The following is a 14,997-nucleotide window of genomic DNA, read 5'->3' as shown; positions in this document are numbered from 1 at the left end:
ATTTACAATTCATATTTAATTATATATTTAGTCAGAGCTGTCTATCATACATGAACTATGTCCCTACATCAATTTATCCTTATGCTTTTATGGTCCCCATTTATAATTGCCTTCCAGAAGGGAAAAAATTTCTGATCTATCTTAAATCTCAGACAAAGGATGATCTTCTATATTGCCCATTGTCCTCTGGCTTAAACGTGCCAGTGGGGAAGATCTCCAACATCTACAGATAAAGGAAAAATGGAAATATTTGTTAAAACTTTCTCTTCATGAGCTGATGTTTATCATTCAGTTCAGGTCTCATCACAATAATAAAACACTTGGGAAGGAAGATGCATATCAATAATCCAGCACTGGAAGAGATCATGGAAAAGATCTCCACAGCCAACGTATATTTTCCCCTTGTGCTTAGATAGGTTGGGATAAAGCACAGCCAAACACTGCAGAAGACCAACATACTGAAGGTAATGAATTTGGCTTCATTGAAACTGTCAGGTAACTTCCTAGCTAGGAAAGCAGCAGAGAAGCTAACCAGAGCAAGAAAACCCATAAAGCCCAAAACACAGTAGAACATGACTGAGTCTTCATTGCACTCCAGGATGAGTTCTTCAGATATCGAGTGTGCGTCGAAATCTGGGTAAGGTGGGGACGTTATCAGCCACACAGCACAAACACACGTTTGAACAAGGGAGCAGGCTAGAAGAATGGAACTAATCATTCTTCCCCCCACCCATTTCCTCAATCTGGAACCAGGTTTGGTGGCCATGAATGCGAGAACCACCACAAAGGTTTTGGCCAAGACACAAGAAACCGCCACAGAAAAGATCACCCCAAAAGATGGCTGTCGAAGGAGACACACAATCGTATTGGGTCTCCCAAGAAATAGAAAGACACAAAGGAAAGAGAGGAGGAGGGAACCTAGGAGAAGATAAGTGAGATTCCGGTTGTTGGCTTTGACGATGGGAGTGTCTTTGTATTTCATGAAGATTGTGATGACCAAGGTTGTCATTAAGGAAAAGCAAAAGGAAAGAATGGTCAGACTGATCCCCAAGGGTTCTTCATAGGACAAAAATGTGATCCGCTTTGGAATGCACATATTTTTCTCAGGATTTGGATATTGATCTTCTGGACATGGAAAGCAGTCATCCCCATCTGGAAAAGAACACATCGATTGGAATTGATACAGTGGATTATAGACAGCATTGTATCCTCATGATTCAATCCCATTAGATTTGGAAATTTCCTACCCTTCTCCTTTGATATTTTCCCCTCTGGACACAGACGACAAGCATAACAGCAAAATGACTTCCCTTCTATCTTTTCCTTGCTGTATCCTTTCTCACAGGGATCATTACACAGAGATAAAGGCAATGCCTATCAGTGAATGAAGAAGAATATTTTAAGATACAGAGGAAAAAGAAAGTGCATGGAGAGATATTATTACTGTGGAATTAACTGCATAAAAATGGATTGATGAGGACAAGAAATGTGATTACATCGTTTTGAGATGTAATTGGTCTGAAATAATAACTCATTAAATATCTACAATTATTGGTATCAATGACTTTCTATATTTATCAACCCCAGTTTCCAAAGATAATTTTTGTGCTGGTTAAAGATATTTTTTCTCAATTTCTTAATTTTGCAGTCACAAGACTGATGAAATTTAGTACACTGGATTGTAGTTCTTACTTTCGAACAATGCATTGTGTTCTGACCTAGGCTTCCCCAAAAAGCACAAAGCAGAATCCTGGTCCCAGCAAAACTTCTTTTATTAAAGAAACAGTAGGCTTCTGGTTTGGCTTCCGTTGTCGCTAGATGGTCTTTTGGGACAGCCAGCCCCGCCGCCCGTAAAGAGCCGCCTTTACAGCTGAGAGGCGGCTTGAAACACTCTGTTTCTTTAAGGAAATGTGAGGAGAGCCGGCGAGAACAGGTAGAGCCCTCTGCAAAGTCCCCAGAGGTTTTTTTTTTACTCTTGGGGAGGAAGCAGGATGAGGCTCCCTATCCAGCTCGCCGCTGCTCCGGGCTTCAGGGGAACTCTGCGCCTTGCAGAGCTAGACGATGTGACCAACCTAATCAGCAAAAACTAACAGATTGCTTAAATAAGCAGGATGAAATCCGGATTTGGGACTCTAAATTGCAAGTATTTGTAACAACCCTATGACTGATTTTAAGAATGAAGAAAGAGTGAAAGGGAAAAAAAAAGTTTAAAATGGCGGCTAGCTTTAGAGGCTTGAGAAGAAAGCTGAAAGCGAAAGTCCTTCTGTCTGAATGGTTTAATATGCTACAAAGTATCTGAAGTAATAGCGCTGGTTAGAAGAGAAGGGGAAAAATTTCTGCTTTATGCTTCTCCTTTTTTAGAGACTTGATATTGATATTGTGTGGAGAGAAGACTTTTTCTTTAAAAAGAGTTTGTTTGCATGGCAGGATGGCGTTAAAGCTGACAAAGTCAGACTACAAAGCTGTGGGGGGGGGTGCTCCCCCATTTATAAATCACAAGAGCAATTCTTGTGCTTACAGACGCAGAAGAATGGTTTTAAAGACTTAAAGGAATTTGTTGTGAAGGCGTTGGCAAGACATGATGAGATTATGATCCAGAATTTTGAAAAATTTAGACAGGAAATTAAAGAGCTGGTTCAACAAAAGTATGATAACCTGAAGCAATATATTATAACAGCTTTGAAAGGTTTTTCAGAGGTATTGTACAGATGGATAAAAAATTGGAAGAAATCAATTTAGAAGTAGAGTCTAAAATGAAGGAAGCCTATTATAAGATTTATAATTTGGATAATAAAATGCAAAGAATTGAAAATGATTTGATAATGATTCAAGAAAATAGCTCAGAAGTAGAGCCAAAAATGAAGGAAGCTGATCACAAGACTTATAATGTAGATAATATAACGCAAAGGATTGAAAATGAAGTCACAATGATGCAATTCAGATCCATGGAATTTGCGATCAGACTGAGGGGAATAAAGGAAAATAGCAGAGAGGATTTGAGAAAGATGTCTGCTGAAGCTTTGGCTGTGATTTTAAAGGTCAGCTCTGAAGAGGTATTCTGTAAAATTGATAAGATCTACAGAATAAATTCTTGGGTGGCAAAGCAAAGGCAATTGCCTAGAGATGTGGTGATTTATTTTACTGATAAAGGAATAAGAAATGATATTGTGCAAAAGTCTTTTAACTCCACTCTAGAAGTGAATGGAATAAAGATCCGGATATATAAAGAGCTGCCGTCCAAGATGTTAAAAGACAGAAAGGATTTTGTATTTTTGGTGACTGAGCTAAAGAAACAAAACATCCCATTTAGGTGGGATGTTCCAATTGGTATAATATTGAGACATCAAGGAGAAAGATATCAATTAAACACTGTTGAAAAAGCGGAAGAATTTTACTACAAGGTTTTTAAAATGGGCCCAATGTCTCCACGTATGTCATCAGTGTCAGGAATACAGGAGGATGACAAAGAAAAACAAAATGAACAAGAGATTGCAGCTCAGGGTAAGCAGATGGAGATGGAGGTAATGGAAAAACAACAAGTTACAGAGGGCTTTTTGGATGAGCCGCTTTTGAATTCACCCTCAGAGGTTACAGTTGGATCACCTATAAATATAAGAGAGGCGGCTTTGGATCTCGATTTGATGTCTTATCAAGTTAAAGACCAGCATGTAATTCAACCAGTTAACATACAAGTCTTAGAAAAGCAACCATGGTGGAGATCTAAGCCACAACAAGTTAAGAAAAGAAGAAGCAGGTTCTACAAAACTCAAAAATTTTAAACTAAATTTTTTTTTTTTACCAACAGACTAATGCCAGTTATTTAAGAGACGATTTAATATAATAAGCGGGATTTATAGAAGGCAGATACATGAAAACATAACGGAGGCAAATTACAGACTTATACTATTTTGAGAAGAATAACAGATCTCTGCAGTGCTGGTGTCTTTGGGATGTGGAAGATGGCCTGTGATTGAGCGGACTGGAACTTTCTATTATGGACTCTATGAAAGATGGACTATGCATATGTTGAGCTATAAGGCAAGAGAACTATGGAATAGGGGCATGCAGATGATCTGGCTGTTACCCTAACGTGGTTGTTGGAATTAAAAATCTAGACAAAAGACATCACAGAAGATACCATATGGAATATAAATATAAAGTCACTCGGGGGGGGTTATATACAGAAATACTTATTAATGACAGGGGCAGATGGTAATTGAAGATACTAAATACACTGTTGGAAGCAGGATTTGATGTTACCCTAACATGGTCGATGGAATTAACAATCTAGTTGAAAGACATTACAGAAGATATTATATGGAATACAAATTTAAAGTCATTTGAGGATTTTATATATATATGGAAATATCTTTTAATGATACGGGCAGAAGAATAAAGATATTAAATATATTATGTATGGTAGACCTGTAGGAAAGTGGGTGAAACAAAATTGATATTGTACAAGGTGATAGGTTAGGTTACTGATTGTTTAGTTTAGGAAAAGGGATGTTATGTTTAGATATTAATATACTTAAAAGATTTGAATTAAGAGATATACGTATGGGGGTGAAGGAAATGGGTAGATTATGAGTAGAATAAATGCCAAATTAGGATCTATTATATAGTTTTATAGCCGAATGCTGTTTTGAAATGTATAGTATACGGGGGACATAAAAATAATTTTAGAAAGAAATGTTTAGCACATAGCGGGTGGTGTAAAAGGGTGGTAAAGTATTATATAATGTGGTATTAATTTGGATTTCATCCTGGAGAAGCCATGGGGGGAAGGGGAGGGGGAGGGGGGGTTAAGGAGGGGGGGAGGGGGAAAAATCTGTATTTGAAAAACTTTTTCAATAAAAAAAAAAGAAACAGTGAATTTCTCTCATTCCCCTTCAGCAAAACCTTTCAAGGGAGAATTTACAGTCACCGACCTTATCTGGCTTGGAGAGCTGCCAGGCCGATATCTTCAGAACTTTGCATGGGAGTCTCGGAGAGTCACAAACCAATTAGGCGAAATAATTGTCTCTGCAAACTCCACTCCCCTTTTGCTTCCCTTTTATTCCCTCTGGGAGGGGCCATTCATCATCCACCTGTGGCCTTACTCCCAAGTTGACCCTTGTTCTTTAGCTGTTCTCTTCGTCTGGCAACTCTGCACATGCGCATACTGGGAACAGGCTCCAACTCTTCGTCTGCCTCACTGATGTCTGCCTCTGAAGGCAGATAACTAGCATCTGGCCCTGGCCAAATCTGCCTCTGACGCAGAGCACTCATCAGAGTCTTCTCCAGACTCCAGGACTGGCCCATGTTCCTCCTCAACTTCCTCACTGTCTGAATCTGCTGTCAGCTCCACTGGTGGGCCACAACACATTGTTAACAAAGGGCCAAAGTAATGAGTACAATATTCTATGCCAGGGGTGTCAAACTCGATTTCATTGAGGGCCGCATCAGGGTTGTATTTACTTTTGGGGGGGAGAGTTTATTTCCAGGTGGGCATGGCTAGAGTGGGCATAGCCAGATCAATGTCACTCATTTCTGGGGCACCTATGGTGGCCTGGGCAGTCTCCCCAGGCTCCTTTTTCAGCTGGGACAACCACCTGCAGCAATCTGCCAGCAAAAATGGGCACGGCCCCCACGAGTTCCGTATTCACTGGCAGAGGGATGGTCCTTCACTCTTTCCATGGTGGCAGATGTAAGCACCTCACAGGCCTAATCTGGCCTGTAGGCCTTGAGATAGACACCCCTTTTCTAACTATTAGAAAAGTAAACCTTCTTACAGATAATGTTTTGCTTCCCTAGAACATTGGTATTTGCTAGTTTAGAGAAGATGCTCTAAGATTTTCATCAATAAAGATATTTTTATCCTACATAAAGAAAGGCAGACCAGTGTACATTCAAACAGCTAACCTGATTAAATCCTACTGGCCAAATGATGGAATCTACAGAAATACTGAAGAACTTGTCTGCTGGAGCTGTGGGATCTATCATCCCAACTTTGATCCTAACAAAGGACTGGTTTGGGAATGTGACCCAGTTGACAATATCATATCCACCGATGAATTCTCCCTTTTCATTAAAGGAGACCTTCTCACCAACACTGTTGTTGAATCTGGCACTTCTCAGAAAAGAATGAACCTGAAAAACAGGGACAGCCAGAGAGGGACAAAGAGAGAGAAGGACAGAGAAGAGAGGAAAAATTCATATATTTCAAATGTATATATGGATGTTTCTTTAAACAAAGAAAATATTAAAACTATTTAATATTGTAGTTGTAGGCCAGTATCATACAAATAACATAACCATCATTGCAACAGAGAGACAGAGGTAGAATATCAGGTTACTGAAAAAATATTAAGATTAAGAATAGCAAAATAAGAAAACCAGCAGAAAAATTAATTAGCAATTAGTTGAATTGTTAAAGCAGCATAACTGGATGACTTCTGATAAATATATCAGAAATACTAGGATGTATATAGCTATTAAAGTTGAATGCTAATCTTACTTATAAACAACCTTATACTTGCTGTAGCCATGCGAAAGTTTGATTTGAATTATTGTAGTTACAATTCAACAGACTAGAAGCAAGATAATAACAAGATAAAACAAAATGTAATTGAAAAGGTTTATGTTTATCTATGTATATACCAGAGGTGGAGATTTGATAGTATCCTACCCCTGCCATGCCCACCAAGCCATGCCCACGAAGCCACACCCACAGAATAGGTAGTAAAAAAATTTGAAACCCACCATCTGTATATACACTCTCTCTCTCACACACAAGCAAATACACTTTCCAGTTACATTATGTTTTATCCTATTATTGTCTTATTGGCTAAAAGAATGGATAATTGTTAGACACAAGAGATTGTTATATCTAGAAGAACATGACCTTCAATTGGAATGGCATGCCTTCCTATGGTATGAAAAGAATAAAACTCCCAGATACTTTCAAAATCATTATATAAAAAACTCACTAATATCTGTATGGGAAAAAGTAAAACATATTGGAAAATTCCAGAATGGCTCTTAATGATGGAAGCCTTTACATAACCAAATCTGGTGAAGTTTGAAAAAATTGTGACATATAAAGACATTTTGAATTCTGAAGGGAAATTAAAATCAAAGCTAAAGCTTGAAGACCAGGACTTTAAATTATTATGATGGCCTCAATTACAAATACAATCTAGATATCTCCTCCCACTTATGATTGTATGACGGTAACCCTGTTGCTGGTATCCTTAAGATTTATATTGACTGTTTCCCTATGACTATCATTAAGTGTTGTACCTTATGATTCTTTTTTTTTATTTAAAAAGTTTTACAAATACATTTTCTCCCCAGTTTCCCCCCCAAACCCTCCCTGACCCTCCCTACCCCTCCCCTACCCCCATGACTTCCTCAACATATATTCCAAATCAAAATCACATTTTATAAAACTTGAACCTCTCCACCCCCTGTATATTATTCAAATCTTCATAAAATTCAATTATTCTATCCCTACATAATACATTCATTCAGCTAAAAGCTATGTGATATTTCCTAGTTTGATATTTATTCTGCACATAGTCTATCCACTTTTTCCACTCCCAAACATAAGTCTCTTGAGTCCGATCTTTTAGATATGCTGAAATCTTCGACATCTCTGCAAAACTGCCCATCTTCAAAGTCCATTCTTCAATAGTGGGCATAGCTTCATTTTTCCAATATTGACCTATCAATAATCTGGCCGCTGTTACCATATACAATATCAGCTTTGTTTCACCCAATGTAAAACCCTTAACTATACCCAATAAAAACAATTGTGGAGAAAACTGGATTTTTTTCTTCAAAACATTTTGCATAACCCACCAAATTTTTATCCAAAAAGCCTTCACTTTCTTACAAGTCCACCACATATGGTAATATGTGGCATCTAAGCAATCACATCTCCAGCATTTTGGTTGAACATTAGGATACATACACAATAATTTCTTAGGATCTAAGTGCCACCTATAAAACATTTTATAAAAATTTTCCCTCAAGTTCTGCGACTGTGTACATTTAACATTCTGGACCCATATTTTTTCCCATGTTTCCAACATCACTGGTTCTGCAAAGTTTTGTGCCCACTTTATCATACAATCTTTAACCAATTCAGTTTCCGAGTCCCTTTCTAACAAAACATTATAGACCCTCTTAATATGCATTGTACCTTATGATTCTTGACGAATGTATCTTTTCTTTTATGTACAATGAGAGCGTATGCACCAAGACAAATTCCTTGTGTGTCCAATCATACTTGGCCAATAAAGAATTCTATTCTATTCTATCCTATTCTATATGATTTAGATGTGAAAAAGTATGACTTTTATAAAGGGCAAACACCCTTTGATCAAACACTGCTGAATTTCGATGAAAAACCCAATCAAAAGGATATATAACTTTTTACTAAATTTGAAAATGGAAAATGAACAAATAAAAGATACAAAAGTACAATGGGGAGAAATTTTTTGGCCATAATATAGAATTAGAGAAATTTATGGGAGAAATTTATTAGAGAAATTTTTGGCTAAGTTTATAGAATTTAGCCAAAATTTATGGGAAAGGAATTATTAAACTAACAATGGCAACTTCGTATAAAGAAAACTTATATAAAATATTTTATAAATGGCACATACCACCAGCTAAGTTAGGTAAAATGTTCAAAAATATGTCCAGGAAATGTTGGAAATATAATAAAAAAACGGGCACATACTATCATATGTGATGGACTTGTGGTAAAGCAAATTTTTTTGGGGAAAAAATACATGAATCGCTAGAAAAGATCATAGGAAAGCATGTAGATTTCAAACCTGAATTATTTTTATTAGGTATAATATTGGGTAAACTTGGTAAGAAAAGTATGTATTTAATATTGCACATTTTGACAGCAGCGAGGATTATATTTGTGCCAGACTGGAAAAATGAAGAAACACCGTGTGATGAAGAAGTAATTAAGAAGATACTAGAGTATGCAGAAATGGACAGACTGACATTAAAAATTAAACAGAGAGAAGATACAGATTATTATCAAACATGGAATCTATTTTATCAGTGGTTGGAAAAAAGGGGTGGAGATTAAGAATGTAATATGTAATGTTAAGCAAACTAAATAACCAGACAACACGATGTTTATTAAGCACTAAGAAATGTAATTAATAAAAAATCAATTAAAAATATTTCAGTTGGTTAATCCATTACTACATCTTATTTTTACACCTATGGTCAATCCCCTAGAGAATATTGTTTGTTAGAGTTTATGGATAGATAGACCTATAGATATGGTTGTCCCACAGGTGCTTTTCAAAGAGGCCACGGGAATTTCTTGTTTTTCTTGAAGAGGTTCTGCTTCTCATTCAAGAGCTTCTTCAATTCTAAGTGAATGGTGGGGAATGGAAGGATTTATATTCCTTGAAGTCATCTGATCATTTGCACTCTTTCTGAGAGTCATTGAGGACACTCGGAGGTCTTCAAACAAAATAAAAAAAAGTCCAGTTGTTTCTTGAAAAAGCACCCTTGGGACAACCGTGACCTGGATGCCTGAGAAGCTCCATAGACACACAGATATGGTTGTCTCCGCACTTATCTGCTTACAGAACTTACCTGCCACCACAGTTGATTATGAAACTGTTTCCTTCCCTTTTTCAGTATTGTTCTGTGTTTGGACTTGGATAAATACAGAGATTGCAAAGCGTGTGCCACAGCATAGACTGCATTGTAAATATTATAACTCTGTCCACTGATGCGTGTTTCAAACACAGATGTAGGAAGAGTCCCAATCTTCTCCTGTCTGGTACAAGTTACCTCAGATGTCTCCGTTCTTGAGTTTGAGAAGAAACAATCAAATGCCTGTTCCCAGAAATCTTTCCGAAAATGATCGTGATGGTCATTGTTTGGACTTAGATTGTGAAGAAATTCCTGGAAATCCTGGACCTCTTTTGTGTGAACTGCAAAGGATAAAGCCCCATGTAGGAAATGGACGTCCAATGATTTATGAATTGACATTGAAGTGTAATCTATCTCAGCATTTATAACCCAGACCTTTTGCTTCTTTGGGATGTCCTCCACTTCTGAAAACTGGAGGAAAGTTCTCAAAGTTGATATGGTCTGAATTTTACCATATACTATTATTACATTGGCCTTGCTCTTCATGAGAACATGGTATATCTCTAGTCCTTCATCCATAACATCCGTATAATCAATATAGAAATCAATGTTTGGTAACTCTGCTATGAACTCAGTGCAGATGCCATACTTGGAAAAAGTAGGGACCACTTTCTGGACAAATTTCTCTGCTTTCTCATCCTTGGCTACAAGAATCCCAACCCAGGTCCATCTTAAGTACTTCAATAGCTGCATGAGGCCCTTATGTTCATGGGATTCATCTGGAAACATTTGGTGGAAGAAAACTGCTTGAGTCTCTTTCTCCATGGCTGGAGCAGAACCATAGGTCAACTAACGGAAGACAAAGAGATGCAGATGGAAAGGTCTACGTTTTTCTTGCCATGCATATTTTGTCTTAGTTGTCTTTATTTAGAAATATCCACCCAGATGTCCCTCTACATCGTGAGGTTGACAAAAAGGAAAAGAAGAAGGTGTCAACCTATTCTCCAAAGCACCTGAAGGTGGGACAAGAAGCAATGGATGGAAACTAATCAAGAGAGAGAACCAAGTTAGAATAATTAATCAGACAAACTGCTTACCTTCACATGTTGTGGGTGCTCCATCACTGGAAGTTTTTAAGAAGAGATTGGACAACCATTGATGTGAAATGGTATAGGATTACCTGCTTGAGCAGAGGTTAGACTAGAAGATTTCCAAGGTCCCTTCCAACTCTCAGTTCAGTGGCTTGCATTGAGGAATGCTTTTCATTGCCCAATATCCCCACTATCTGTTCAATGTTATGAGTACTCATGCTGTTTTGGTAATCCTATCAAGCAAAAAATAATATCCTGGAATCTGAAAGTTTTCTCCGTTTTTAAGAGAAAGACGCATGCAGACCTCTGAATGAAATGGCAATATAACAATGAATATCTTCTGCACCTCTTACCTGAGGAACTTTGTAGATGCACAATACAGCTGCCATGTGAAGAGAGATATCTGGTCCCCCAATCACTGCAGCCAAACGTTCTGGGACCCCACACTTGTAGTTAGGGATGAATTTGCCATGAGTGAAAGGCAGAAGCATTGAGGCGAAGTAAGTCCAGCTTGGACTGAAATGGCTGTTAAAAATATGGAAGCCCAACGTGACATTGGGTAGGATCTGACAATGTTTATTGATCTCTTTTAGAGTAAACGCTAAAGCCAGGACATGCTGGTAATTCTGCAAATATATTCTGTAAAGAATAAAAATATATATATTAAAAAATGTCTGCTTCACACCAGGGCACCTGCAGTCCTACAGCACAACACATTTTGTGGAATGTGTCCATATCTAGAAGCATTACAATCTGATGGCAGATAAAAGAGCTAGTGATATTTTGAGTCACCCTTTGAGTTATTCGTTTTTTTGTTAATTTATTCATTATTTTTATATTATTTCAATGTCTGTCAGATGATGGACATGTGTTTAGCCCAAGCATGTTGAAACTCAGTTAGTGATGATTGACCCGTTATCTTTGCTTGGAAGTTGATTCAAAGCTACTGGTACACTTTCTGTGAGGTAATATTTTCTAACATGACTTTTGAATTTCACTCCAGCCAGTTATTTTTGATTTTTGCTTAATATTGAAAACACTGCTTTCCAAATCTTATTCACACTCTTAATTTATTTAAAAGGTTCCATCATGTCCCCCATTTCCCTTCTGTCCTTCAGGCTATATATAATCATAAGTTTATTTGTCAAGCATATATAAGATAATAGGTAAAAGTATAAACATAATTTGAATACATGAAAAGAGTAAGTAAAAAGGAATATTAGGACAGGGATGGTAGGCACGCTGGTGCACTTATGCACGCCCCTTACAGACCTCTTAGGAATGGGGTGAGGTCAACCGTAGACAGTTTAAGGTTAAAGTTTTGGGGGTTTGGGAAAGAAACTACAGAGTCGGGTAGTGCATTCCAGGCATTGACCACTCTGTTACCGAAGTCATATTCAGTTCCTCCAAATTCTCCTGATATGTTTTGTCCCTCAGACCCTGCATCATTTTTGTTACTCGTCTCTGGACTGACTCAATCTTATCAATATTTTTTTTTAAGTGAGGTGTCCAGAACTGGATATAGGATTCCAAATGGGATTATGACTAAAGCCCTATATAATGGGATTAGAATCCTTCCTGTTCTTGTTCCTTCAAGTGATGCATCCATCTTTATTATTTAGCCCAGATCCTGGAAAATGCAAGGCAAAATACTAGTGTGTGTGTGTGCGTGTGCGCGCACAACATATATATATCATTTTCATTTAACGACCCCATCATCCCTTGTGGGGTGGATTCTGGGCAATTGAATGGAGCTAGCAGAGTGTTTTAATGACTGGATGCAGAGTTTTGTTCAGCAGATATATTCTCAGTGTGCCCAGAGAGAGAAATATCGGCCACTACCTAGGATCAAACACACAGCCTCCTGATTGTGAGACGAGAGCTCCACCTCATTTCTATTACAAAACAAACTCTGGCTTCAAATTGGAAGCATAGTTCTTAATAAATGGCCCAATATTAAACCACAGCTTTTAAGAATGGCTTATATTCAGAAGGAATTTTGACAATAAATTGATGGTGTACTTACACAGCTCCCTCCTGAAGTGCCCGAGAAGGATGTTGACGGAAATCAATGGGATCTGAAAATGTAAACAATGCAGATATAATGCCAGCTATGTTGATGTCTCCAAGCTGATGATACGTGTGACGAATAGGAACAGGCTCCTGAAGGTCACAGTGAAGGCTAGGATCCTTGCACACCACTCGAGGCATCAATATTAACAGCAACTCCATGAAAACTGACACCTTCCATGAGTGTCTTTTTTCTGTGTCCAGAAGCCTCTGTCTGAGATGTTTTTCAGGCACAAATAGGGAGTTCAACATACTTTCAAGTCAACTCACAGAGTTTTGGGCCTCCCAGTCATAGGATGGGAATATTATGGGGATAAATATCCTTCAGAGGCAGCTCCTCCTTTTTCCATGGGATTCCCCTAGGATCTGGAGGAGAGAAACTGGCTAATTTCAAAATGATAATGAGACAGTCATATATGTGAACATCTTCAGTACATGTGAAAGCCTCTTGGGGCAGGAAGGCAGAAGAGAAAAATAAAACCATTATATCCCTAAATGAAGATACATATGTAAATGTAGGCATTGCTCTATAGATTTATTTATTTATTTATTTATTTATTTATTTATTTATTTATTTATTTATTTATTTATTTATTTTCAATTTATATACCGCCCTTCTCCCTGAGGACTCAGGGCGGTGCACAGCCAGAATTAAAAACATGAAATACAAATATTAAAAACAATTAAAATCTATATAAATTTGGCCCAAAATTTAAAAAACCACAAACCAATTAAACATTTAAAAATTTTAAAAAATTTCTTCCTAAGCCAGCTCGGCTTGCTGGAAAAAGTGGGTTTTAAGGGCACGGCGGAAGGCACTGAGGTCTTGGATTCTCCTTATCTCTGGGGGCAGCTGATTCCAGAGAGTAGGTGCCTCCACATAGAAGGCTCTCCCCCTGGGGGTCACCAGCCTACATTGTTTGGCTGATGGCACCCTGAGGAGGCCCTCTCTGTGGGAGCGCACGGGTCAGTGGGAGGTCGTCGGTAGCAGCAGGCAGTCTCGAAGATAGCTAGGCCCTATGCCATGGAGCGCTTTAAAGGTGATAACCAATACCTTGAAGCGCACCCGGAAGACCACCGGGAGCCAGTGCAGCTCGCGCAGGAGCGGTGTTAAATGGGAGCGCCATGCTGCTCCCATCACTACCCGCGCTGCTGCGTTCTGGACCAGCTGGAGCCTCCGGGTGCCCCTCAAGGGGAGCCCCATGTAGAGAGCATTGCAGTAGTCAAGGCGAGAGGTGACGAGGGCGTGAGTGACTGTGCACAGGGAATCCCGATCAAGAAAGGGCCGCAACTGGCGAATCAGGCGAACCTGATAAAAGGTCCCCCTGGTTACAGCCGTCAGATGTTCCTCCAAGGACAGCTGCATATCCAGGAGGACTCCCAGATTGCGAGCCCTTTCTGTGGGGGCCAAGGACTCGCCCCCAATAGTCAGTGATGGAGTCAACTGACTATATCGGGATGCCGGGAGCCACAGCCACTCAGTCTTGGAAGGGTTGAGCTTGAGCCTGTTCCTCCCCATCCAGATCCGCACAGCCTCCAGGCACTGAGACATCACTTCAAGGGCATCGTTGTGGTGGCCTGGGGTGGAGATGTACAGCTGGGTGTTATCAGCATACTGATGGTATCTCACCACGGATGATCTCGCCCAGCGGCTTCACATAAATGTTGAACAGAAGGGGCGAGAGGACCGATCCCTGTGGCACTCCACAGACGAGAGGCCTCGAGGTCGACCTCTGCCCCCCTGCCAACACAAACTGCGACCGGTCGGAGAGAAAGGAGGAGAACCACCGCAATACGGTGCCTCCCACCCCCAACTCTTCCAGCCGGTGCAGCATGATACCATGGTCGATGGTATCAAAAGCCGCTGAGAGGTCTAACAGGACCAGAACAGAGGAGCAACCCCTGTCCCGAGCCCTCCAGAGATCCCCAACCAACGCGACCAATGCCGTTTCCGTGCTGTGCCCAGACCTGAAACCCGACTGGAACGGATCTAGATAAGAGGTTTCCTCCAGGAATTGTGGAAACTGTCACGCGACCACACTCTCAACAACCTTCGCCGTAAAGCGAATGTTGGAGACAGGACGATAGTTGGCCAATATTGCCGGATCCAGGGACTCTTTCAAGGCAGCGGGGAAGTAACCCTCACTCAACGAAGCGTTGATAACACCCTGGAGCCAGCCTCGTGTAACCTCCCGGGAAGCCAGTACCAACCAGG

At 39.5% G+C, this 14,997-nt stretch overlaps 2 protein-coding genes across 2 annotated transcripts; both read right to left on the bottom strand.

Moving 5' to 3' along the window:
• LOC132709314 (vomeronasal type-2 receptor 26-like) lies at nucleotides 1-10,252 on the bottom strand. The gene is made up of 3 exons (XM_087891749.1): nucleotides 9,619-10,252; nucleotides 5,905-6,132; nucleotides 1-1,374 (listed from the first exon to the last, which is right to left on the bottom strand). The coding sequence occupies exon 3, from the start codon at nucleotides 1,166-1,168 to the stop codon at nucleotides 254-256; it is 915 nt and encodes a 304-aa protein (XP_087747875.1). The 5' UTR covers nucleotides 1,169-1,374; nucleotides 5,905-6,132; nucleotides 9,619-10,252; the 3' UTR covers nucleotides 1-253.
• LOC148113758 (vomeronasal type-2 receptor 116-like) lies at nucleotides 5,477-13,034 on the bottom strand. Its single transcript, XM_087893349.1, has 5 exons — nucleotides 12,739-13,034; nucleotides 11,066-11,351; nucleotides 10,057-10,470; nucleotides 5,949-6,132; nucleotides 5,477-5,604 (listed from the first exon to the last, which is right to left on the bottom strand). The coding sequence occupies exons 1-5, from the start codon at nucleotides 13,032-13,034 to the stop codon at nucleotides 5,477-5,479; spliced, it is 1,308 nt and encodes a 435-aa protein (XP_087749475.1).
• Between the last annotated feature and the right edge of the window lie 1,963 nt (nucleotides 13,035-14,997).

This window comes from Pantherophis guttatus, chromosome 4, assembly GCF_059756535.1.
Source record: "Pantherophis guttatus breed Tessera chromosome 4, ASM5975653v1, whole genome shotgun sequence".
NCBI classification, from domain to species: Eukaryota; Metazoa; Chordata; class Lepidosauria; order Squamata; family Colubridae; genus Pantherophis; species Pantherophis guttatus.
The sequence above is the reverse complement of the archived record's forward strand: the minus strand, read 5'-3'. Positions and strand labels throughout refer to the sequence as shown.

Coding starts and splice junctions, on each gene's coding strand:
- LOC132709314 (XM_087891749.1), bottom strand. CDS start 1,168: ATGTGTTCTTTTCCAGATGGGGATGACTGCTTTCCATGTCCAGAAGAT.
- LOC148113758 (XM_087893349.1), bottom strand. CDS start 13,034: ATGTTGAACTCCCTATTTGTGCCTGAAAAACATCTCAGACAGAGGCTT. Junction 6,133..10,056: donor ACATCCCAAAGAAGCAAAAG/GTCTGGGTTATA, acceptor CCTGTTTTTCAG/GTTCATTCTTTTCTGAGAAG. Junction 5,605..5,948: donor TCCAGCAGACAAGTTCTTCA/GTATTTCTGTAG, acceptor TTTTGCTGGCAG/ATTGCTGCAGGTGGTTGTCC.